This window comes from Strigops habroptila, chromosome 15 (genome assembly GCF_004027225.2).
Source record: "Strigops habroptila isolate Jane chromosome 15, bStrHab1.2.pri, whole genome shotgun sequence".
Lineage (NCBI taxonomy): Eukaryota > Metazoa > Chordata > Aves > Psittaciformes > Psittacidae > Strigops > Strigops habroptila.
The window spans coordinates 908,154-934,872 of NC_044291.2; the positions used below are offsets into that span (position 1 = coordinate 908,154).

The following is a 26,719-nucleotide window of genomic DNA, read 5'->3' on the forward strand; positions in this document are numbered from 1 at the left end:
TAAATTCAGCTCAGAAATGGTTGGGTAAGATCATCACGGTATTCCCGGCTTGCCTGGTGAATGCCTATCCATGTGAACTTGCTGTTGTTCGGTTGAAGGCACCACCAGAGCTCCTCTTCTCTCTTTTCTCCCTATCAGGCAAAGAAGGGCTATCAGAAGACTATCCTGGAAATCAACACACCCAAAGTAGAGCAAGTTCCTATAGTCGACATCATGTTCAATGACTTTGGAGAAGCATCACAGAAATTTGGATTCGAGGTGGGACCAGCTTGCTTCATGGGCTAAGAGCCACCTGAAAACTAGTCTCCAAATGAGCAACCTCGTAACCTCATTGCGCCATTTAATTAATTAAAAACAAGAAAAAAAGAGAAAAAAAGAATTCCTCGTCACATGCACGTTCTGAAACTGGACAGCGATGGGTTATTTTTTATCCCTGTTTCGTTTTGTTCCTCGTCCCGCCCCAGTTCCTCCGCTCCCCGCGGGGACCCATCCCACCACAGACACAGAATCTCATGACCGACTGCCGCATGCGTGGCCCGGGGACCTGGCCTTGTGCTGCTCCCACCGCTGCTGCTCCACGGCCACTCAGCAGGCCCCACCGCCAGCAATGGCTGCTGCTGCTTCTGCTGTTTCATCTTCTTCTTCTTGTCACAAAGCAATATCAAGCACTTGCCTATAGATCATTGTTTGCTTCTGAGGAAAAATGGAAGAACCTTGAAACTCCAGTGTTCAGCTCGACGTGGAAATCCCAGCAGTCCTGGCTCCAACCCAAACCTGACAAAGCTCATTGGAGGCATTTTGTTGACTTCCAGCAGATTGGGATCAGCTCTACCAAGTAGATGTCGTGGCCACTTCCAGAATATTTAATATCTCCACTGAATCACATAATTCCTCCTTTTACAAAATTACACCCCATGAATTCGGTAGGGAAAAGTCGCACTGGGCATCTCTCTCCCATGTATTAAAGGTGCTTATATTTTTGTATGTTTGTAAGTAAATATTTGTATTGTATATTATTTTAAATGCTGAAATGTTTCTGGCTTCAAAACATGCATGTGACCCTGTCTGGATTGCGCCCAGCTCCCTTCCCACCACCACCCAGCCAATTGTCCACCCAGGGACAAGGTTGGTGGCTCCCAGCAAACCCGTTCCTGCCTCTTCCTAACCCCAGCCCTAGACACGGAGGGTCTTGGAGTTGCACCCAGGCACAAGCCTTGGCAGGATGAGGGCCCATGGGGTGGCAATTCTGTGTTGTAGAATGATTCCCTTCAGAATAAGGAAGTTATAGCCACATTTTAACAAGGTCTCTAGAAAAACCCTGAGGTAAAAGCAGGATCTGCTTTGAGTCTCTGCCATTTTACTCGCTTACCTTTACATCCATGTTTTAAATTAATTCTTCCTTTTTTTCTTTCAACATCCTTTTAAAATAATAATGATTTTAAACCCCCCTCCATTCTCAGCGGCAGATTGCAGTGGCAAGGGAAAACCCATTGGTCCTCTCTGAATATAAAGTGTAAAGAAAAGGAAACAAAAAGGTGCTTTTTATTTTTACATGTCTCTGTGGTGCTATCTGTTTGAATGACTTTAATACAACACTGGTGATACCCTGCCATTGGCCAATCTCCCACCAGCTTTTGCTTTTTAGCTGCTTTCAATGCAAACTGGAGGCTTTTGCTACAGTCTTTGATTATAAATGCATGTCCCCTCTGTACTTGTTACGTAGAAGACCCACTCGTTCCTTAGTACGGTCCATGTAGAAAAAGAATTAAGTGTTCACATCTTTTTTTCTCCTTCTTCCCCAAGAATATCGCTGCCTCTCAGCCGGTGGGAGCCACACCAGATTGTACCCACTCGCTGCATGTTTGTGGTGCTAATTTATGTAGTTGCTGGCTGTCCTGATGCGATGCTGAAGCCGGGTGGGATGCCACCCGCCGCGCTCCCAGGAGTCTGCAGTTCTCTTGGTCTTCCCACGGTGGCAACGCCAGGATGGGGTTTTTCTTTTCCCATGCAGCGTTTTCGGCTTGCAACCTGGTGACACCATCTTCTTTTTCCATGTGTTCGTCCGTGTGTCTTCCCCCTGCCCGTTTTCCTTGGTTAGATCTCTCAGCTGGAAAATAGATGTTGCAGGGTGCTTTTTTAATTATTTGGCCTGGAGTATTCCAGCAGCGCTTGAGCCAAAGGGGGGCTTTCACCATAAAGGAAAAGACATCACATTTACTGTGAAGAAAGGCCTATATCTGATGTCTTCTCCCCCCTCCTTCCCAAGCAGAGAGCAGCAGCAGCCAAGGAAGGGAGGCGAAGCTGTGCTGGGGGCAGCGGCGACGCCGCGCGGTGCTTGTTGGCCTGGGAGAGCCATGTCCATCCCTCTCCCTTCTCCTGCTCTGTTCTCTTGCATTATTGTTTTTCCACTCGGGGGACAAAAAATACATAAGGTGCTACCCTAAACCCTGCAGACTCCGGCAGCAAAGCAGTGAAAAGGAGAATATGATAATAATATATAGGAGAATTCAGCTTCTCAGTCACCTTGGCAACAGCCTTGTTCAGGAGCAGTGGGAAGGTCAGGAAAGGTTGCACACTCCTCTCTGCAACAGAAAAGCCATATCTTGATGTATGTACACACGTGTGCGCCTGCCCAGGTCATGTGATTCTGTCATAAATTTTCATCAAGGGAGCTTTTTTCTTTTATTTTTTTCCTTTTATTTCATTGCTTTAAGAAAAGAAAAAAAAAAAATTCCTCTGTCGAATTCCACAGTGTTGTAATTGTACTGAGCTCCCAACTGTTCCGATTCCCCCAGACCACTTAGCTACGGTATATTGCAATAAAATTACTACTTGTATTTGCAGACATTCTTTTTGTGTAATTTTATTTCCCTCCTCCCTTAATATATATTGACTTGAACAAATGTTGATAAGAAAAATAAAGCCTATGGAAAAACAAATTCTAGTACATAAGGCCCTTTTTAAACTATAGTGTCGAGTGACATATTGTACATTTCTTCAAAGTCCAATAAACATGTCATAAAATTTAAGTGTAATGCCCATAAGAGCTATTTTAAAATATTTTAAACCTGTGTAATAAAGGAATAAATGTAATAGATTTTTTCAATAAATCAAGTTTACTGTTTCCACTGAACCCCACACGATGTGAATGTCTTCTTGAAGTTGGTTGCAGCGGGATCTCCCCACGACCCCTCTGCTCAGTGGAGCCTGAAGAGCTCATCGGAGGAGCGGTGACAGTGCTTAAAGGTAACGTATATACTGCAAGATACTAAACCCAGCCCACCAGAGAGAGAATTTCCGGGCCTGGAATGTTTTTTCTCCCCTCAGTGAGAAACTCCAATCAACTCAGTGCAAAAGCCCAACCTGTGGATTTCAGTGGGACCTGGATGAGAAAATCAAGTGGCCACCAGCTCTCCGTCTTCTCTGCCAGCACCCGGGGAGCCTTTGTGTGGTCCCACAGTGTTTGCTCTAGATGATCTTCTCACCCCAAGATGAATTCAGGAAACAAACCCTTTCTTCAGCTTCTTGGTGAGCTCCTCACCCCCCAGACTCATGCCCTGGCCCCAGGACACTGCTACGTGGATGTGCTGGGGGAAGGAACATGAGGGACACTCTGCTCATCATCTTCTCCTTGCCTCCTGTGGGTTTCACTCCAGGGACATGTAAGAAGGTGATGGCTGCTCTGGAAACCACCATATGAAGTCACATCATCAAATTCACTAACAGCCACTGCTACTGGATTTGCATCACACTGGGTCCCACGGGCTTCTTTCAAAGAACATTTGGTTGGTGCTGCTGGTTTGCAGGTTTGAGAAGATGCTTGGATTTTAGGAATGTGTCCTTATTTGCCACCCTGCAGGTGCGTACAGTGCACACGCACACATGCACAAACCCACCCTGTGCAGAAAGCTTTGTAATGACCCAGCCATGTTGTGTGTCCCATCAGCCTCTCCCCTTCATTCTTTGGCTGTGATTAGTGGTAAAACTCATATCCAAGTGGACCCCTGAAATGCAGAGGTACCACAGCTGCAGGAGGAAACTAGCGGGGAAATAACTTTAATTACTTAGACCTGGCTAGAAAGATTTAACTTAGATCCTGATAATGCTTCAAGGTGACACTAAACTCGTTGTGCTGACTTGTCGGTTGTGAGTTGCATTCAATCACTGCTGGTTGCAGCAAAGACTTAGTAAATGCCTCAGAATCGCACTGCTGAAAGGAGCTTTGATCTGCCATTAGGAAAAAGCAGAGATCTAGGAAAGGATGTGACTGGGTTTGGGACTGCCAGACCCAGCAGCTGGGGCATGTTTTTCACCTCTTTTCGTGTAACACAGTCAGTCGTTTGGTGCCAGAGCTACAGTGCAGGAGCTCTGCCAGGTGAAATGTGGAGAGTAATTTTGGAGAGGTCCACACAGAAAGCAACTGTGCGAGTATCCAAGAGAACTCAGTGTTGGAGTGAGGATGGGGCTGCTCAAGCTGAACTCACACACACCGTAGGCAGCAGCTGCCTCCTGTGGTGTTTTCTCTAACACAGGGGCTTAGCGAGGCTGGGAATGCTGCATTTCTGTGCATTAAGAACGTGAAGCCTGAAGAGTTTTTCCCACCCAGTTGCTTGAGCTGACCCGGGCATGAGGACGTGTGTGTTTGCTCCCCGGCTGGTTTCTAAAGTAGAACATGAGTGGCTGCGTGAGTGCTTCCTGCCTGTCAAATGGCTATTACCCTTTGGGTTATGCTTTAGCCCTGTTCCGGAGGAAGGGGCCAGGTCCTCCTGCTGGCTGTGTGTCTGTTGGCTCCATGTCTTTTGGAGTCTCTTGGCTTTGCTTCAGCTGGAGGAGCACTGGCTGTCCCTAAAGCCCTGCCAGGACCCACAGCCTGGGCTGGGGGTGCTGCACACCGGTGGGGTACAGCTTGTCTGTATATAGTTCTCCCAGTCTGATCTGTGCCATGCAGGGACACACTGTGATCACACCATTTGCTCTCTGCAAGACAGGACAGCTTTGGCTGGCATGCACCCTGCTCTGTTGTTATCTCTCGAAGTGATGCTCCTCCCAGCTCCTTAAATACATGTTTACATGAGACTGGTAAAAATAATAATGGCTGAAAAAGAACTGGTTAAATTTAGAGATGAGATCCTGGGCATCTCTCCCCTATGGTCTAGGTAACTTTGGGCAAACAAGCCAGAAGAAAAACTGAATGGGTGTTTTATACAAAGTATTTGGCTTCCTTAGTGCAACTAAAGCTCTCCTGGGGAGAAAGAAACAGCAAGATAAAGTGGGAGGCTATAATGAGAAGGGGAGAGGAATATGCATGAAGAGAAAGTGTAAAGCATTGAGTGGGGGGAGGCTTTTGCAACATATGAGCCAAGCTAGAGCTGTTTTCATTCTTCAGCTGTTTTTTGTCCAGCATCTCCCCAGTCCATCCTGGATTGACTTGGTTTTTATTAATGTCTCAATAAAAAGGCTAGAACTGACCTGACCCACAGCTCTCGGGGAAAAAAAACTGGCTCCCCGTGACTGCCGGTGAGAAAGAACAAGTGAGCTGGAGATGTCTCCTGGCACTTCACCACCACCTGAAAATTAAGCTGCAGAGTCTCCAGCCAAAGCTAATAGAGCACAAGTCAAACGTATCCCCTCTCTCTTCACACCTTGCACAGGAATGATGCCACTTCAAATTCACTGCTTTGCTTTCCTGCCAGCCAGGCACCCCACCAGGCAGACAGCTCCCAGAGTCTGGGGCTATTGTTTAACATGGCTCATCTGAGCAGGTCAGAGCATCCCACTCTCTGCTGGGGAGCAGTGAAGGAAGGGCAGGATGCGGCCCTGCTGAATCTGAGCTTGCCTGCCTCAGTCACCTCTCCTGCTATCCCTCTGCTCCACGTTCTCTTGCTCTGCCACGCTGCACAGTGCGAAAGCAGCAGGTGGGAAGCAATGGTTTAGCATAAACACCCATAAATTATAGTGTCACAGCAGAGAGGGCTTCTGCTTCTCCCTTCCTTTCTCTTTTCTTTCCATGTGTTTTTCTTACTTCAAGGCAAGAACAACCTTTGAAGCCAACCTGGGCTGATGCTCTCAATATCTGTCAGTCGCTATTCAACCAGTGCTGCCTTCCTGCCATTACACAATGGCCCAAAACCACAGAGCTGGAATGCTTTTCAAGGCATTTGGCTTAATCCAAGCTCTGATTTCAACCAGGAGGCACTGCTGATGCTGGAGAGCGCAGAAGTGCAGCTTCATGGCTTGAGCCATGACAACACTTGAATACCAGAGCTTGCATTCAGTGTTTACAGCTGAGTACCGGGATGCACAGTAGCTCCATACTGCTTCCCCTTGGGCTGGGCTCCATCTCCTCTCCAGAGGAGCAGGATCCTGTGCTACTGGGGATTGCCTGCAGCATCACCAGCGTCAAGCTCTGGTCCACCAGGATTATCCTGCAAAAGCACCATGGAGCAATCCTTTGGATTGTTTCAGCCATGGCAATAATTTATTCTTAATTCATCCCTTCCTCGGCACTTCCAGCCAGAATGGAGGTCCCCTCCCTCACCAAGGAGAGCTTCAACACCAGCGTCTTCTCTGGGCACAAAACCAGCCTTCTGGATCTGGGGGTCTCACCGGGTTTTCTCCAAGTCACAGCACTAAAAGCTGGGTTTGCTTTTTATCTCCAAATCAGGGGGAGTTTTGATGTGCTGTAGTTTCATTATGGCACCTATTGCCTCTTCAGTTATTCCTTGTAACTTCTCTGGCTGCAGATTTTTCCCTTCCTGGAGCACCATGGCAGCAAAGTGATTTTCTCCCGAGGCACAATCTCAATAGTTCAGGCAGACCCTGCGTGTTTCTACCTTCACAGCAAACAAAACTTAGCAATTTATGCTTGTATTTAATGGGTTTTCTCAAATAGCCCAGAGCAAAAATAAACACCCCAAAGAAATCAAACACATGAAAACCCTAAAGAAGCAGCTGTTTTTCTCCTTCGGAGAGAAGCCGATACGCTTGTTTTGTGAGAGATGCATAACCAAGAGAGCTCTGAAGCGCTAAAATTACATCTTGTAAGGCTCAGGCTGTCACGCTCAGAGGCACCCCTGGAATCACTGCTCGACACAGCTGAACACGGAGAGCTAATGTGCCATCCCCGGGCCCTGCGCTGAGACTTCCCGTTCTCATCCTGCCTAATTATTAATATGTTAATTTGACTGCAAGATGTTCTTTGCAGAGCATTTTCTGCACCACACTTGGCTTTTTTCAGCTGCTCTTCAGCACATTTCCCTGTTTTCTTCATGTCCCCGGCTCAGGCAGGGCAAAAACACGGGCTGCACTTGGGGGACCTTTCCTTGAGCACCCCGGGGTGCTCAAGAGGGTTAACCACATGGGGTGAGCATTGTGCTAGTGCTGACAGCCAGCCTGAGCTTCGGGGCAGGCCCTCCTGTGGCCAAGCCACGACCCCAGCCCTGCAAAAGGTGGGTGCTGGGATGCAGCCCCAGCGATGGGGACGGCTGTGGTTGGGCATCGCCAGGGACCCCAAAGGAAAAGATGCTCTGACTGTGCCTTTATAGGTGGAAAAACTTCCCCTGGGCAGCAAGCAGGGACCTGGGCATGGCTGTGGGGTCCCTCTGCCATGGGTGCCGTGTACACACATGATGATGAGTTTGGTCTCAGTGCTAATTCCTATCCAAACATCTTCTGAGGGCTCCCGGAACGAAGCCTGGCTTGGGAAAGTGCTAGTGGGACCCAGCCTGGAGCTGCTCCTCGCTGCTACTGGCTGACGCTGAGCTTCAGGAGACAGCAGGAGCAGCCACCAGAAAGCAAATTGTCCCTCTTTCAGGTTTTCCTTTCAAGAGGCTGATCAGAGCCCCTGTTCTGCTGAAATGGAAATCAAAAAGCTGCCAGACTTGAAGCATTAATTAAGATACACAACAGGGAGAGAGGGGGAGAGGGAAGGAGGGGAGCACCTCTCCATGAATTATCTGCTCTAAGAGGAAGCGTTTGTGGATTCCAGATGCATATCCATCATTTTAGTGGCGAGTGAAAGGGATTGAATCAAACTGCCGAGGAAGTTTGTACACCAGCGTGGATTTCATTTTCAAAGTTGTATCAGGCAAAGATTAACCTTGCTGAAGGGCGTTAGCAGCGCAGGGCAAGGTGTGAAATTAATCCCTGCTATAAGTTTCTTCAGGAGGAAATGCCAAGCACTGTTAAATATTTATTGTATAGAAATACCTTCCCCCCTCCCCAGCTTTCTTTCCTGCTTTGCATTCCAGCGTCTAACCCTGCCCGAGCCTGCCCAGCAGAGCAGCTCGCCCAGCTCACACTGTGAGTACGAGGCTGGTTTTATTTTCTCCTCTGTAAAGAGAAGGGTACGAGGAATAATTCATTTTCCACCTTGATTTTTTCACTTCCTCCCCTCCAAAGATTGATACTGTTGCACTTAACGGGGAGAAAATCAAGTTGTGCTGATCTATGACCAGATGCTATTTATTCTCATAGAGTCTCATCTGCAATTTGTTCAACATCTCTGGAATTAAAATCCCTTTGCAATCTCCCCAGCTAGCTGAAAATATGCCATTTCCCTCCCCTTCCTTCTCAGATGTCTTTTTCCTCTGATCAGGGCATGATCTTATCCACAATGTGATTCTGCTTTACATTCAGATGGCTGTGGAAGTTTTGGACCATAAATAATGCTCCCATGCAGCTCGGGCAGAATGAGTCTGAGGTTTTTTTTCCTTTTCTTCTTTCTTTTCCTTGTCCCTTTCTATCTTTCTTTCCTCAGACCTTGGAATGGGTGATAAATTAATCATTTCTTCCCCCATAGCAACCGCCAACGTACAATATGGAGCTGATTCCTTCACACCTGTGAGTTAGACTTGGAGCTGACCCTGCAAATGGCAAAAAAAGAGCCTCTCTCGTGGAGCTTCCAGCTTCCTGCAAGGAACGAACCCGCCTGGCTCAGAAACATGGCTCAGCACATTAGTCCTAGAAAGCAGCTTACGGTGCTGCTGTCCCCCCTGCGCCCCCAGCACGAGAAGCAGGCACAGCCTGGCCAGCTGAGCCCGTGCCCGAATGTATTTCTGGAGCAGATGCAGCCTGGCTTCTGCTGCTTGCAGGGATGAAGGTGATTTGCAGGGGTATTTTCTACTTGACAGGATGATGGGACCAGGGCTGGCAGGCACATGTCCTGCAGATCCTGCCCCAGCTGCCCAGAGCTGATGAGATGTGATTGGCAAAGCTGGTTCAATGCAAGGCTTTTCTCCTTTTCTTTTTCTTTGCCTTTCTGATTAGAAATAGAAAGCAGCTGAGGGCGGGAGGAGATGAGCTGTCCCACAGGGTCCTCATAGCTTAAAACCACCCATGGCAGACTGAGCTGCCCCTTTTGTGCTCTGGATAACCACTGCCTGTAACTTGGGGCTGCCAGCCAGGAGGGACAGGAGCATCTTCAGGCCACCAGTTGCACCTGCCTGACTTTGCCAAAGTAAGTGGGCTCAACGTCCTGGACCTGAGCTCTGGATTAGCCCAAACCCATTCTGGGGGCTGTGAGCTGATGAGACTCCATCTTGGGGGGAACAGAACCCTCTTAATCTGCTCACAAGAGGCTGCCCAGCCCCAGCATTGCTCCACACACTCCTCTTGCTGCTCTGGAGCCTTCTTCCTGCTGCCCAGGGCAATGGCTGGCAAGGACTTGCAGACCCCATTGGGATGTGTTTCCCTATTGTTCAGAGGATCCCTCCTTTTAATTTCCACTACAAATATCAATTTGTGACTAAAAGGGGACCCACCTGTAAAGGTCTGTCCCATGGAGTCATTATCCACTTGAAAAGGCTCTTCTGGGCCTGAGCCAAGCCCTGCTTGTGGCTGCGTTTCTATTTATTTTGTAAAAGTGAAGGATTTTATGTTGGTTTGTTTCTAATTTTCTAGAGAGCTAATCAGATTGGCAAGAGAGAAAGCAGCTTTCAGGAGAGGCAGCTGCTGAATAGCAGATAGCATATAAAGCTGGGTGTGTAATCCAAGCTTTACCTACAGCCTTAGTAAGATCTAGATGTCTTATTTGCAGGCATATATCCAGCTGGATTCTGTATCAAGTTTTGTGATTTCTCTCTTTTCTCCCTCCCCTTTTCAATATTTTTTTTTCCATCACATAATTTTCTGCCTCTTGCTGGAGGCAAGAGCCTCGTTTAACGGGTACACATGTTGCACTGAGCAACATCCTCAATTTAAATGGAAATTCTATCAATAACAAATGCACTATCTCCTCACCCAGGAAAGGGCTTAGAAATACCACTCAGAGGTAAAAAAACTCCCGAGCTCCAACTCGTCAGAACAAGAACAGCCCCAGTCATTTTGCAGAGGCAAATTGCAGTTAATAAACTGCCCGTTTGTTTGCAGCCAAGATAGTGTAAATGATCTGGGAGAAATATGAGTTCAGTAATCAGGCCTGAAAAATAAACTGAAGGTGGGGAAGTGGGAAGCTCATTAGGTAGTTACTATTATTGTTTATTGCAGCCCTGCAAGACTTTGGCTGAAAATAGGAGCTAACGTGGGGACAAGAAATCAGAGACGGGAGCTACGGGAGCAAGAGTGAGTCCGGAGCAGATGTGAGTAACAACCGAACTGCTTCTTGCAGCGGCTGGGGAGAGGATACTTTAAACGACTTGGTCAAAGGCATGAGGAGTTTGAGGTGGATATATGGACTGAACGCATGGCTGGGTCCCAGCCTGTCACCTTCTCAAAGTCTGCAGCTTTCTCTACCTATTTTCTTTTCTCACAAACCACAGAATCCCAGACTGGTTTGGGTTGAAGGGACCTTAAAGCTCATCCAGTTCCAGCCCCCGCCACGGGCAGGGACACCTTCCACTAGAGCAGGTTGCTCCAAGCCCCTGTGTCCAGCCTGGCCTTGAACACTGCCAGGGATGGGGCAGCCACAGCTTCTCTGGGCACCCTGTGCCAGCGCCTCAGCACCCTCACAGGGAAGAGCTTCTGCCTCAGAGCTCATCTCAATCTCCCCTCTGGCAGGTTAAAGCCATTCCCCTTGTCCTGACCCTACATCCCTTGTCCAAAGCCCCTCTCCAGGTTTCTTGTAGCCCCTTTAGGCACTGGGAGCTGCTCCAAGGTCTCCCCATGCCTGATTATGCACTTCTTGGGTCAGAGATTTTTCTATATCATGTAATGCTGTGGATGCCCTGGAATGTGGCCCCGGTGTGGTAGAAGCCACATAGCTAGTAATGGAAAATGAAATGGGGTTGAAATACATGTATCCGTTTTCTTGTGGGGAAGGGGGAGAAAACCTAAGACAAAATATTGAATTTTTCTTTCATCATTCAAAATCCCAAGAATCTTCAGAAATGGCTCTTCTCTCGATGAGAAACTTCTCAAAATGAGGAACTTTGCCAGCTGTCCATATTGTTAAAAAGCCATTTTCTCCTAAAAGAGATGCTTTCAGGAAATGTTTTCAGCCAGCTGTAAGAATAAATCATTAAGTATCGCTTCCTTGGACTGATGAGATCTATAGGCACTGTATAGATGATTTACTGAGAGGTTTGCATAAAGATGCTCTCTCGACTGCACTCAATGAAGCCAGTCTGTGCCTCCTCCTGGCTGGTGAGGAGCCCTGATGCTCTATTGATGCCAGCAGAACCATGTCCCATTGCACCAGGTGAGGTTTTACTTGTCAATTCATTTACTGCTGGCCAGTTCGATGGGTTCCAGGGGTCCCTGACCCTTGGCTGTGACAGCAGAGCCTGAGCTGCGTCTCCTGTCCATGATCGGCTCTGCTTCACATGCGCCTGCTGCAGGGCAGGTTTCTCTTGCAGTGTGGTGCACAGAGGGGAGAAGGCTCCAGCTCCCCCAGAGATGGGAAGAAGTTCCCAGTCCCTGTCCAGATTTGGGGTGTAACTGATTTTCTAAACCTGTCAAGTTTCATTTATCACTGTGGTGGATCCTCTGCCCATATGTTTAAATACCAAAGAGATGGAGCCTTGCAAATATCTGCTCACCGGGGATGAATAATTTTGGTTGACAGGCAATCAAGAACAGATTAGTATTTTCGTTGTCATCAACAACTCTGAGATCCTTGGTGAGAAGTTTCCATGTCCCATCTTTCTGCAGAGCTGTGTGTCATCTTATGATCTGCTGATGCTGCTAGTGCCGTTTTCTTTTTCCCTGTCAACTCGGTCCCAAAGTGCAAAGCTGTTTGCAAACCCCAGAAATAACACGAGCAGGGCCTTCCCCTCCTGTCATAAATCACAGCAGGAAAATGAAATTATAGGAGCTTACAAGACCCACCAGCCCAGGGCCAATGTTGAATCCATCAATCCCGTGGCATGGCCAGAGCTTAGGTTTCAGCTTAGCCCTTTACAACTGGTGTTGTATGCAGGAGGTATTTCTGAGCCTGTGGCAACGGTAGTAGAGAGGAGAAATAATACACAATCATCTGTACTGTGTGCCTGGACTGACTCTGCTTCAAGAGAGGCTGGGGGAAATAAAAGGCTTTAAGAAGCAAAGAAATCAATTTTATCTAAAGCTATCTTTCTCCAAGACTGAGAAAGAGATCTCCTTTGCCTTAGCTCCCATCCTTGGTTAGTATCTGGAGTGTCCGTAGGAAATACTGCATGAGAAAACTGTGGCTTCATTGCCTACCTGTGGTTTCAGAGTGGGAAGGAACAGCGCTTCCCGAGGAGCACGAGAGCAGCAGAAGCTCTTTAACACCTTTAGTTCCTGTGTAGCATCTGCTGATATTTTATTTTTGGCACCTATAAAGCATTTATTATCCCTGCTGAGCCTTTACCCACTCATGTTTGCTTGTGGAGAAATAAACCCGCCAATAATAAATAAATACCAGCAAGGAAATAAAATAAATGAATAACCAGGTTCTCCTGGGAGGGGAGCTGGGCCTCGAGGGCTGCATTGCCCTGCAGATGGGATCCCAGGAATTCAGGGGGCCCTCAGCCACCAAAAGTGTTTTGCAGAGGAGCTTATTTCTTATGCTGAATGCAATGAGTGCAGGGGCTGGCAGAGCAGCCCCAGGGCAGCCCTTTCCACTGAATCAAAGCAGTGCTGTCTGTTTTTCCCAGGGTGGAGGAATGGGGAAAGGTTAACGTATGGCTCAAAACTCCATTAATATGCTAACCATCCAGAAACTTCTGCTGCAATCATTTCTAGCTGATTACTGTTTCACCCAGACCTTTTCCCCTGCGTACGTGGTGCTAAATGAATTCTTCATCTCCCTGTGCTTTCTGGGACAATTTCCTCTAGCTGAAGCTCCAGGGATGGATCCAGAGCTGCAAATGAGGGCTGAGAGTACCCATTTTAGATATAAGGAAGAAGTAAGGGTGGTGAGGCACTGGCACAGGTTGCCTAAAGAAGTGGTAAATGGTCCATCCCTGGCAGTGTTCAAGGTCAGGTTTGACGGAGCCTTGGGTAATACGGTCTAGGGTGAGGCGTCCCTGCCTGTGGCAGTGGCTTGGAACTGGATGATCTTAAAGTCCTTTCCAACCCAAACCATTCTGTGATCTTCCAGCCACCTGGAGGAGTGTCCCTCCAAGGACCTGCCCTGGCTTTTCCTGGGCACCCTGAGCTGAGCAGGAGGCTCTGTGCTGCGGGTGCAGCTCGGGGGCTGCTCCTGCCCCGCTTTGCTGGCGCAGGAGGCGATGGCAGCCTGCCATGCCGGGGAGTTGTTTTTCCCTCTCGCCGTCTGCCGCGAGGAGCCTCCACATCGTGAGTCACGGCCGGGTCCATCTGTCCCCACCGTGAGCTTCCACCCCGCGCCTGTGCTGTAGGACCAGCAGCGCCGCTTCCCCCCGAGGAACAAAACCAAACATTGCTTTGGAGAGGAGCTGTCAGCACGGGGCTGGTATTTCAGAGCGTGTTGTTCACACCGTGTTTTGCTCGAAGGAGTTATCTCATTGCTGAACTCAGATGCTGCTGACTCATTTATTCTGCTGCTTTTAGGATGCATGTATATATATATGTACATACACACACACATAAGCACTGAGGCATGCTTTGTATTTCAGGAGAGGTGGGGGAAAGGGAAAAGAAGCAGGACAGAGCATTATGGTGCTCAGCTTCGTGCCGAGCTTGAGGTTTGCTGTAGTGGCTTTTAATGAAGTGATGTCCCATAAATATCGATATGGTTTAAAGGTTTCTCACACACTGTAACTTGTCATGGCTCCAGCTCCTGGGGCACCAGTGGGAGTGTGTATTGCCAGGGAATGGGTCCCCTGCTCATTACCACAGAGGGGATGAGAAATTAGGGGTTCTTTGTCCTCCTCTTCCTTCAACATCTCCCATGCCTCCTCCACACCATCCCACCTCTGTCTGAGTCAGCCTTCCTCTCTGTTCATCCTTATCAACTCCCCATTGATGCACATCAGATCTTCACTGGAAACATTTCTTAGCTCCCATGCCTTGCACTCTAAATTATTCTTTCCCTCTGCTATCATTCACCAGTGTGACACTCCCAGATGTAGTCTCCTATACAACAAGGCTATGGAAATGGTGTGGAATTGATTAAAAAAGGAATACATTCTTTTTGTCATAGGCATCATGTACTGGAGCTTGTTTGCAGTCTCCTCAGACAGGGACCAAATGCTTTCAGAAGCTGCTTCCTTCCCTGCTGATCTGAGGGGCTTCAGTTTAAGAACACAGCTGAAACCAGTTGCTTCACCTTTGGATAACCGGACACAAGAATTGAATCACACTTTTAGGTGGAAATTGTAAAAGGGAGTTAGGTACCTGTAAAATCCAACCCTCCAGCATCATTCTCCAGCTCCCCATCTGCTGGTGGGTCCTGGGGCTGGGGTCAGCATTTGCAGCCACGGAGACTTCAGATGGGGAAGGCAAAATAGCCAAAATAGAGACTTGGTTTTGGAGGTTTTCATGCAGCCCTGCTTGGGAATCGCGGGCACAAACCCCTACATTTCTGGCCCAGAGCGTGCCCTCTCTAAGTGCTGCTGCAGTGTGATTTTTAAAAGCAAATAAACATGCACAAAAGCGTATGTTCTGGGTCTGTTACCTGCCCCAATACCCCGCAGTGATCACTGACACAGTTATTGACCTGATAGTTCACTGCTACAAGAGTTTGGGACGTGCCAGGTGGGTGTTCATAAATCAAACAGTCCCACCCGTTCTCTCTGGAGTCAGAGAGACTCCATGGGTTTGGGGGGCATTTCCCAAGGGTTTGGAGTGCTCAGAGAATGGAAGCCTGAGACTAACAGACTAGAGGGCAGGGAGAGAGCAGCCAGACCACCTCTGTGTGTGGGTGAACTTATTCCTCTTGGAAGCTGAACTTTTCAGTTACAAAAATAACCTATCTTGATTTTAAAATTGAGGAGACTCCACCACAGCCATTGCAGAGCTATTGCTGCTGCTGCTGTTATTAATCTTCTGCCTTAAAAATGTAGGGTTTATTCCTAATCAGGATTAAAAACCATAAAGGGTTGTTGGGAGGAGAGCTGGAGTCTTGCTGACAGGAAATTCACATCATGCACTGCATAAACCCAAAGAAATTCAGGGGTTTTTTCATTCTTTCCTGGGGCCTCTTTCCAAATTAGAATGAATGAGATGATCATAAGGATGTAAGAAAGGGATATTGGAAGAACAGTCCAAATTGTTTTAGAAATAGATCTCGGGGGGGAACATAGTTATGAAAATAAAGCCAATTAGATGGAATATGGGCTGCCTCCCCCTTCATGCAGAAGCACACGGAGGTAGATCATTAAGCCAGTCCAGAGGTAAGGATTAGTATTCCTGGCTGCAAAGCCCACAGTTTTAATTAGCTGCTGGGTCTTTCTGCAGGGCCACGTTCATAGACAAGGCTGCAGTGACCTTTTCTTCTCTTTCTCTCCAGGTTCATTACCGCCCTGCTCATTGCCACAGAGCGTTATAGTTTTGTGCTTGCAGTTGCTTTACAGGCAAAATGAACACCGTGATCATGGGTCACCCCAAAGCACATCCAGAACATCATTCGAAGTCCTTGGTTTCTACCTTCACATGAGCATTCCTTTCTGTGCATCCATGGCTTCTTGGAGCACGGGAGTGCAAACCAGGGATGCTAACGGTGGACATTCTGCAGAGAGGTAAAGGATGGAGATATTGGTGCCTGCTGAGGTGTATGAATCTTCTTTCCAAAGGCTTGACTTTGAAAGTCACTGGGACACGAGCTTTTAATACATGTAGATGTAGGTGGAAGTGTCCCCCCGCCTGCCTGCCTTCCCCTGTGCTCTGCCTACAGGCAAACATTGATTTCTCCCTTCCCTTTTCTACCTTTCTACCACTTCCCTGTTATCTTCAGCTCCTTTTAAGAAAACTACCATGAGGAAACCTTAAGAAAGCAAAGGCACCTTTCAAGTGCTGGTAATTTCAACACCTTGTCTTGCACTGAGGAGCAGATTCCCCACGAGCTCTTTGAAATACCAACAGTATTTATGAGAAGTTAAACTTCTTGGATGTGCTGTGGTCCATTCCTGGTGACTGAGCTGTATCTGCCATCGCAGCAGCATCCCCGACACCATTTATATGATAAAACCTGAACACACAGGAGGGAAGATGAATTGACTGTGCCCAGGGCACTAGTAGGGCTCTGGGGAGATAGAGGTGGGACAGGGATTTCAGTCTCAGTAAAAGGAAGAAGCTCAAGATGCTTTTCCGGAGGTTTATTTCAAAAGGGTTGGCCTGGCTGGCAGCACAGTGTAGATCCACTGAAGCTCTTGGTGTCTGATAAAACACAGAGGAGAAACTCTAGCCAAACCTGAAAAGCACTTCTCCCCTTGACCCAAGCAAACTCCCAGCCAGGTTTCATACCAGGGGAAAAAACTTTTGCTCTTTTTAAGTGATTTAGTTTGACAATGGAGTGTAGCTGAGGGCCTGGAGGTTCCCAGCTCCCGATTGCTCTGCTGTTCGCTTGGGAATGGAGCTTGGTTTTGTCCAAGGAGCTCAGCTTTGTGTGTATGGCCCAGCCCCAGCACTGCACCCTCCACTGTCAACTCCAACTCTATTTCCCAGGATCCAGGGGGAAGGAGGAGGCTGCAGACAGTGCTCCTCTTCTGCACAAACTTCCCAAAGGTGTTTGCAGGGAGGAAGCTTTCCTGTCTCCAGGAGGAGTTTGTTTCAAGAGCTGCATATAGATTTGTGTGTGTGTGTAGAATAACCTGCATGTTTAACAAACGATTAATCTCTTGGGTTTATTGATGCACAAAGATTATTTGCACGTCTTTGAAATGAAAGTATCTGCCTTGCCCCCTCTGTAATGGTGTCAGTGTCTGGACCAGGCTGGAGCAAATCAGCAGCGTGGACTTTGCCAAAGCTCTGCTGTTACACCTGGGTAAAACTCATGTAAACGAGATCAGAATCAAATCCAAACCTGGCAGTAAATGAACTGCAGCAGCAAAAGGAAGTTTAATGGATGTGTACTGCAGTTTAATGGATATGTACAGCTCTTGTTTTATTGCTGAGGCTTAGGAGAATAGCAACCCTTTAATTGACTTTGATAGAAGAGGATCTCCTTAGCGCTGCAGTCTAGGGCAAAACTGATCATGACTATAACTAAGGCACTTACTTCCAACATGTATTTGTTCTTACTGTAACTCCTGCCTTGCAAACCTGGCTGGCTGCAGAAGGACATTGCTGTTGGCCTGCTCCCCACTTTGCCATTGAAAAGAGGGGGCTCCTTCACCCCCACTCTGCTTGTTCCAGCCCCAACAACCCAAGGATGCTACAGCCAAAATGTCATGGGCTTCATGCACTTGCCTTGAGCACAGTCCTCTCTGTTCCCCAGGGCAACGTGATTTGGATGCTCTCCTTTCATTATTTCCTCTGAAGGGAGCTGGAGGTACAGGGCTGTTCAACGACTGGGGAGGCAGCTGCCAATGGCTACTGGAAGAAAATCAAGGGCTCCATCTCCTCCTGCATCCCCCAGGCTTGGGGAGGTTGGATCCGCCTTACTCAGCACTGTGCGCAAGCAGGAATCACGGCATCCCACCCGGCTCATTGCTCAGGTTTGAGAAGACCTGCCCAGCGAGGATCGAGTGAGCACTGCAGGCAGGGGTTGTGTCCTCAGCCTTTATTGGGTTTTGCTGTGCTGCAGCCTCAGAAATGGCCCCCTGCAGGCTCTGCCATTGGAGAGAGGTGGCTTCTCAACCTCCCAGAGATTTCACAGCACTTTTCCCACAAGAAGGTGACACCACCATGGTGGTGACCACCCTTTTCCAGATGGCTCCCATCATTTAAAATGGGCACCTTCCTTTTCCCTCTGAGCAGAGAAGCTGTCCTGCTGTGGCGGATTACAAACACCCTGCCTTTCACTTGGGAATGACGTCATCCCTTTGGATTCCTTTCGTAATAAAGGCAAAATAGAAGTGAATGAATTAATGTAGGACAACTATCACTCAATTAATTCCAGTCCTGGCCCCATAACGCTCTGTTTGGCCTTATTCATAGTTACTTGATCCTCAGCTCTTTAATATTTCAGATGACCTTTTGGGCTGGGAAGATGCTGCTGTTTCTCGCTGGCATTCATGAGTCAACTTTTGCATCAAGTCACAGCAGTGAACCCAACCTCATTTATCATTCCATTTCAGGTGTCAGCAGAGCCATTATTCAAATCACTGGCCACACATGTAATCAATCTTTAATGAAACAATAATTGCACCCTCCAGTCCACAAGACCTCTGCCTTTCTTAAAGGTATATTGTATATTAATTATTGAAAACAATTGTGTTTTACCAGCAATAAGTTATGTTTCAGCAATTGCCATCTTTCAAGAGAACTTTAGCTGGGAGATTTATGACCCTCTGTTTCACAAAGGGATGGGTAAATGGCAGCTTCTGTCCCTCTTTCCCTCGCCTTGGCATTTCTTGTGATTCCTACAGGTTTTTGCTTCTGGCTGGAAACAGAGAAGCGAGGGATCACTGCGCTGCTGGGCAATAAAGAGGTAACATTTCTATGTGCCACCCGGAGGTGATGTTGGTGAATGTCCCTGGGCAGAAAGCCCCTATTCTGAGGGATGATGCTCATGGCAAAGTAAAGGAAAAGCCCCAGAAAACATTTCCAGGGTGGGAGACCTCAGGGCTACCTGTGTCTTTGGTTTTGAAAAGCATTCAGACTTGTGCTATGTACCAAGGTTTGAGACGATTAATTCTGAGACACATGGCACTAAACCAGGCTCCCCCCAGCTGAGCCTCCTGATGGCTTTTGCCCCATCAAAAGCCAGCAGATACTGGGGTCTTCCTTGCAAGCTGAAGCGGACTCAGAAGCAGCTCACCTCATCTCACGTATGGGTCTCCTTTGGAGTCAAGTGGTGGTAAGGCAGCAGGTTTAGTGCTATCAGCATTGGAAATGGAAAAAAGTCCTATCAAGATTTAAGCTTTTTTTTTTTAATTGGAGCAATAGATATTTTTTAATGAACGTGAACAATTTCAGTGAATTTATAGACTGCAAAGCAAGCTGTGCCTGAAGAAGATTCATGGGAGAAATTTCACTGGCTGTAATACTGCTTGGTTTGAGGGGGGAATTGCTTAGTGATGGAGCAATGTTTTAAATGTGGAAGCAGGGAGTGTGTGGTGAGTGGTGGTGTTGGTCCTGGTGTGGCCTCTGTGGGTTACAGAAATAGCAGCAGGGCACTGGTCCTGCTATAGCAACAGCAAAGCTGATATTAAGAAGGTTCCTATTATTACCGTGTTATTTTCTTAGGACTTTGTTATTTTATTTATGTATTTCCTTCACCTTGTTTGCAGCCTTTCAGCAGCTATTCCACTGGATTTCTTTGTTTTCTCTTTCTTCCTGAAGTTACCATTAGCCTTGTTGGAAAATAAGATTACAGGGGCCTGGTACCCTGGGCTGTCTGCCCTGATGTCCCAATGGAGGACATGAACTGCCTGGCAGGAGAAAATGAACAGTTCTATTTCTGCAGCCAGTCTGCTGATGGTGGAGCAAGGTAAATACGGGAACAAAGAGCCTCTGTTTGCCAGGGCTGTGACAAGGCTTGATCTTGGGGAACGATCTCTCTGGTTATGAAGTTTCTCTCCTGTCCTTGCTGACTCTCTCAGTGCTGCAGTAAGAGAGCCGTCGTGTTACACAACGAAATGGTGATGGATGAAGGAACCCAATGAGCGGGTAAAGCTTTGTGCACAGTGCTGAATATGGCTTTTCTTTCTTTCTTTTTTCTCCCAAACTGTTTCCAGGCAATTCCATTCTTTCCTGCCCTTGGCTGCTCAGTTCAAGGTTTCGCTGTGCTGAATTGTACAAACTTTCTGTTCAATGTATGAGATAAACCTGCAATTGGGACACAGCCTTGGTAGAGCCGCCGTGGCACAGCCACAAGGGAAGGGTGAGCTGTGGAGCTGCTGTGGAGCTCACACCTCTTCCTCCTCTGCATCCCCATGGGATTCTCATTTTACCACCAGCCCCCTTCTTAACAATCCACCAGTCCAGAGCAAGGAGCTCCTCTCGCCCTGCCTTTGGGTCTGGTCAGGGGTGAACAAACCTGTGTGTTCCCGCTTGGCAGCAGTTCCCTTCTCCCATGGGACTGTACAAGCTGCTGAGCTTGGTCCCGCAGGGATGTTTCTCATTTCAAGAAGCAATGTACTATGGAACAGGCAAACTCTGCTGCGTGCCCAGGGATCAATGTGAGGGCAGGAGCAGGACACAGATCTGTTCCTGCCAAAGGAGCCAGGGCTGAGCAGGTCTGGTCAGTGCTGCTGCTGGCTGTGCTTAGCAATGAGGTGCACAAGCAAAGTCTCTTGGGGTCAGGGACAAGACTGGATTGCAGGGTGATAAATGACATCACTTCCTGTATTGTTTGATAATTAATTGTTTGAATCCTGTTGTATTAAGGGCTGGAAAAGGCAGGAAGCTAAAAGAAGAGGAATGCCCTTTTCATTCTGCACACACAGAACTCAAGTTTTTGGTCAAGGATTTATAGTTTTCATCATAATTTAATTCTAAAACCTATCACTTAATTAAAAGGATTTATTAAAATCTCTGGTGCTGTCTTTTTACAATCAGCCCAGGGCTCAGGCCCTGAATGTCATGCAGAAAATTCATCAATTGATTTGTTTAACTGCACAGGCCTCCCCCTCCCTGCTCGGGCTGACTCGGGGTGGGAGAAAGAAAGAAATCTATAGTCAAAAGCGGAAGAATCTCAGCGATAGATTGGTTTGCTGATCCAATCCCTTTTTCCCTTTCCCTTCCCCCATCCCTGGACTGGTTTCCAAGCCTTTGTTAATGAGGTGATTAATATTGATGGCAGAGCACTGAGCTGTCAGTTTGTCCACCAGAGAGTCTGAGTCCAGCATTTGACGAGCTGAGCTCTGCCGGCAGCCACAGGGACACCTCTGAGGAGGACACATGGGATGGGTTCATGCTGGGATGCAAATGGTACCTGTCCTTCCTTCAGTGGGGTTTTGGACTCTGTGTATCGTACGAGTCCAGTGATGTAGTAAAAACTTTGACTTTGATTGCTCTGTGAGACCCCCAAAATCAGTGAGCTCCTGTGATTTTATGGGAGAAAGGCTCCACTTCCTGATAGTACAGCTGTAGGAGAAAGGCTTGGCAATGCTTCTAGGCTTCTTGAAATGCCTGAAGACTCAAGATACCAGAAGCAAATGAGAGCACAAAATGAGTTGTGAATGAGCATCCTGCCTCTCCACCCTTTCTCCAGCTTCCAGGCTGGTCTGGGAAAGAGGAGCCCCAGTGGGAACTCTGGAATGGGAGCACATCCAGCTGCAGCAGTCAGCTCCCTTGTCACCAGTCCTGGCCACTGTCATTTGTCTCCCAAAGAGTTATTGTCCTCCTGTTTGAACTCCTGATGAAATGTATTGAGAACTGCTCTCCTCTAAACCCATAAATCCTCCCATAACCCAAACGGAGAGCTTGGGACTCTTATTAAAAACCTCATGAATGAGTTCAGCCCATCTCTGATGACATTGTGCCTGTAGCCTTTTAAGTCTTCCACTGTGAAATCAGGAATTTCAGCACCGCGCTTGGCATTGCTCCCCGAGCTAAGGGCTTGTGCTGAATACAAATCAGTGCTTAAGGGCTCCATCTCTGGATCCTCACGTCAGGCTTAAACGCAGTAAATCTCTGGCTGTAGCTGTCTATTAGCCCTGTTTATTAGATCTGGAAGGACTAAGGGAGAAAGAAAAGAAGAAAAAGCGCACAGAGGGAATGCTTTTTCAGTTCTCTTCCTCTGCTGTACGGTGATGTGGTCTGAAGATGAAATGCTGCCTTGGGACACACCTTTGCAGTCTTACTGTGCTAATGTTTTAATTGGCTGCTCTGTGGTTACAGTGGAATAGTCCAACACCAGTGACTGACCCTTTTCTTTTTGCCTTTACCATCTCTGCTGCAGGGAGCAGTTATTCAAGCCAGCCCCAGCTTGCCATAAAGGCTCGGTGTTTTGGGTAGAATATATGAAAGTACTCGGGAAGACATTTCTTATCACTTTAATGGGGTTTTTGACCCTAAGTGTTTGTGATCCTCTTGTGCTCGGAGGCAACAACGTACTTTCTCTGCATCTCCTCCGGGTTGGTGATGCACATGCAGGCACTGGTGCGCTGCGCTGCTTGGAACCAACCTGTGCTCAGTGCCATGTGAACCCAGTTCCTGGTTAGACCCACCCAACAGAAAGGTCTCCTCTTGTGGTGTGGAAAGATGAGCACAGAAAGACCCTTTTCCCCCCGCCTCTTCCCACAACCTCTGGTTTCAGGTCATGGGAGCCCTTTCTCCCGTGAATTTCCCATGAAACCCCCACCTGACCGGAGGATGCTCTCAGCCCCCAGGGCTTCTCCTTTGCAGCCCAAGCACACTGCTCACTGCAGCTTTTTCCTCACAAATGGCCAGTTCTCCTTGGCCTCTCACAGGGGTTTTTCACAGCTTTCAGCTCTCCCAGCCTTCCTCTTGCGTGGGGGGTGAAGGTTGCTGGTGCAGCAGTTCATTTGCATTACAAAATGCAAGTAAAGCCGTTGTCCTCAGGCTTATGAAGTGCTGTCAGAAGCCTGAATTAAAATACAGTGCCCCAAGTCCCTCTTGGGTTGTATTTAATTAAGGCCTTTCATTCATCATTTATTTCTGCATTCCATCATCTTTGGTAGTTTATGAAGAAAGAGGAAAATAAGGCTTCTGACAAAGATGCTGATAAGTGTTTTCTAAAGGCAACGGGCTCCTCTGGCATCACATCTCTGTGGATGATTTCTTTAACCCATACATTTTTCTAATGACACAGGCGCTTTTTTTATGTGCTTTTTACTAAAGGGACTCCTGCCAAGTTTACAAGCAGAGGATGATCCCTTCCCCCCTCAATGCTAGTTATATGCCAAAGTCTTCCTGATGCTCCTGACATCAGTGCACAGTGGGTTTGGGGGGGATAGAGACCTGGATTGTGTTACTTCTTGGACAGAAATTAAAGCTAGTGAGGAAGAGAGAACTGCGGAGTCCCTGTGCGAGATCTGGAGCCTTTCAAGTCTGGATATAAAAGTGATGGTGGTGTGCACAAACCTTGGCTTGGCTTCTGTAACAATCCATTCTGAAAAGGGATTTATATTTATCCTCCCATCTTCTAGTTACTGAAACACCCTCTCTCCAAGTGGGTGATTAAAAATGCACACACACCTTCCAAGAGCAGAGCTACTCTGAAAGCAGTGGAGGAGCAGCCTGCTCCTGTATTTTACCCCTGGAACTTCATAATGGCCAAAGAGAATCACTTGGAGGCTGTGATGAACTGCTCACACTCCCATTTGTTTGCTTTGTGTCTTCCTTTAAGAAAATGTGAACAATTTTGCTGGCTGCAAAAGCGTGGGGGAGATACTTGAGTGCTCCCGAGGTGTGAAGAGCAAAACTGCTCCCTTCTGGATGCGGGGTGGGGGGTGTCGCATCCACCCTGTGCTGCTGAGCACACCCCAGCCCTGGGAGACAGTCAGATCTGCCAAAACACTGTCCCCCCTTGGCTGGATCCCCCTTGCACAAACCCCATCCACCTCACTCCCGACCTGCCACCCTCCTCACCTCTCTGGCTCTGCCTTCCCCAGAGTGAAGGCTGGCACTCCTATCACTCACCACAGAAAACAGAGGATATTTATCGCTGTCAGCAGGGAGGCGGAGGGGTTTTCATAACAACTCCCTATATGTGTTCTTGCACATGATCCAGTTTTTACATTGCCTTCAATCTGGAGCGCTGATCTGCCCTGTCCTCCCAAGAGCTGTAGTGCAGAGATGGCATTTCAGAGCCGCCTTCAGTGTGTCACCAGGAGCAGACTTGCCAGAGCACTGCCCCAGCTCCCATCCTTTCTAACAATACGCTAGTTAAGAAGTTAAATCTGAAGTGCATATGGGCCCACCCTTCTGATTCACAGGGTCACGCACCGGGGGCTTTGCTGGAATAAACGAAAGCTTCTGCTTAAGGCATGTTGGTGCCGTTACCTTCATTCAAACCTTTCCTGACAACGCTTATCAATTATTTGGGTCTACATTAGGAGGGAAAGGCTCTGTGCCATGACACCAGTTAGTGCTGGTGAACAGCCTGAAGGCTGACAGCCAAACTCCCAGCTCCCCTTAACAGTGCCTGCTTTGCTGCTGGCTATGAGTAGGAATCTTCTCCTCTCCTTTGCTCTGTGTGTGTGTGAGCAGCAGAAAGCGTTTCTTATCAAGCCCCATCCAGGGCTTCTCCTCCTCCATAGTCATTACAGCTGTGTCCATTGTTAATGGCAGAATAATGGGAGTGAGGGTAAGATGGGAGGAGAGCTTTCTCCCATGGGCACTGGGAACAGAAGATGTTCTGCCCTCTCCCTATTTAGCCTCCTGCTGATTCTGATCGGCTCTGCCCTGGCTGCCGTTGTGTTTGTGAGAAACACAGCTGGGGAGGATAGAACAGGGGGAGGAGATCGGGAGGCTCTGGGTACTTGTGCAGTGATAAGTTATTTGAAAATCTGAGAGGTGTGTTAGCTCTGTGGTGTGCCTGAATACACCGGGGTGATGAGAGCTGGAGAGAGGAAAAACCTGCATCTTCTGCTTTAGCTCTTTCCCCACTTCTTTTAGAAACAGTTAAAATAGTGACATATGATGTTTTGGACCTAGTGTGTGACATATCATAGAATAGTTTGGGTTGCAAGGGACATTCAAAGGTCATCTAGTCCAACCCCCTGCAATGAGTAGGGACATATTCAACTATCCCGGGTTGCTCAGGGCCACATCCAACCTGGACTAGAATGTCTCCGGGGATGGTGCATCCACCACCTCTCTGGACATGTAATGGTCTAGTGAATAAGTCTGGAAACAAGCTCTGCTGCATTGCTTCAAAGGCAAACCCAAATTAAGAGAGAATCAACTGAAACCCATGGCTGGTGGGAGGCCCAGCCCAGCTCTGCCCGAGCCCTGCTGCTCTTGCCCAGGTTGGTAACTTGGATGACAGCCTCAAGAGAGAATCAATGAGAAAGGACGATTACTGTTATTTATTATGTGCTGTACGGATTTGGTGGCAAGCCTGTGAGACTGAACTTCCTCTCTCTCTCTCTGCATATTGTCCTTCAGGGCTGGGTTGGGAAAAGCAGAGAGCTTTTATCACTGCTTGCCTGATTGTACCTGTTCAGAAGATGAATAAAGGCCACTTTTCTCCAGTGTTGGCAGCCAGGCTCCTTTTACCAGCAAGTTTTGCCCGTTTTGTTCTGACAATAAGAGCTTTAGAAGGCAGAAGCCTTGTACTGCGTTTTTGGAAATAGGCTCCTGCTCAGTAAAGCCCTGGTGTTAAGGAAGCACTTAAACCGAGGCAGATGTTTACAGGAATTTCGGAGCTGCACAATGCTTAGAGAAAACAGAGCCGAGCTTCACTGCACAATAGAGCCTTGCAATGGGCTGCTTTGGAGATGGGGTTAAATTCATTCTGTGATTCAGTTTTCAAATACACAGGGTGCCTGCAATGCTGTTATAAAATGTTGACCTTCCTGTTAATCTGTGCTCCAACCTAACCACCCGAGAGGCGCCTTTGGGGACGAAATAACACTTTCCATTCACATTGCTTTGCTTTTTATTCCCCCTTTGTTGCTTTTTTTTTTTTTACCTTGCTCTTGGAGCATCCTTTGACTCCTCTGGCTGGTATCGATCCAGGCCAGGTCTGGAAGCACATGCTGTGAGGGAGGCTGGGGTGAGCCAGGGGGCTCCGTGACCAGCCTTTGGTGCTGCCCATGCCGGTGCAGAGCAGGCAACCTGCTTCATTGCTACGGCTCAGATTGATTCCTTTTTTCCTGTAGCTCATTACCCAGCAAGTCATTTTAATTAACACCATCTAATATGCCTTGAGATGTATTTTGCAAATGTCAGCACTCTCTTTTTTTTCCCTTTCCCCCTGTAGACCAAATGTGGGAAGCTGCAAGAGGACAGAGCTAAATGATTTCAGTTGATTTAGCAGTGGTAAAGCAGGTCGTTAGCAAAGTGCTTTATGAAGCCATAAATGTCCTTTCCAAGTCCTTTATGGGATTCCTGGGGAAAATCTCTTTGTCACAGAGGATTATGCATTGTGCTGCTCTTCACCTGATGAGCAAATGGGTTGGAATAAACCCGGGGCTCTTGTTTCTATAGGGCTGCTCCTCCTGAAAGAGATGGAATGTCAGACCCCAGTGCAGTGCGTGTGCTCCGTGGTCCCTGTGTTCTGCTCAGCTCCCGGGTGTCAGTGTGAGAACCTCCTCCCAGGAGAACTGGGGACCCCTCAAGTGTGAGGAGGTGCTGAGGTAGAATCAGTAACTAACAGGAGCAC

At 47.9% G+C, this 26,719-nt stretch overlaps 1 protein-coding gene across 2 annotated transcripts in view; it reads left to right on the forward strand.

Annotated features, from left to right (window-relative positions):
• The window catches only part of COL5A1 (collagen type V alpha 1 chain), a 136,647-nt gene extending 133,514 nt beyond the window's left edge, over nucleotides 1-3,133 (forward strand). For both annotated transcript variants that reach the window (XM_030507193.1, XM_030507194.1), the window contains exon 66: nucleotides 139-3,133. In XM_030507193.1, the coding sequence (XP_030363053.1) occupies nucleotides 139-285 (147 nt within the window). In that variant the 3' untranslated portion in view covers nucleotides 286-3,133. The remainder of the gene's footprint in view (nucleotides 1-138) is intronic.
• The last annotated feature ends 23,586 nt before the right edge of the window (nucleotides 3,134-26,719 follow it).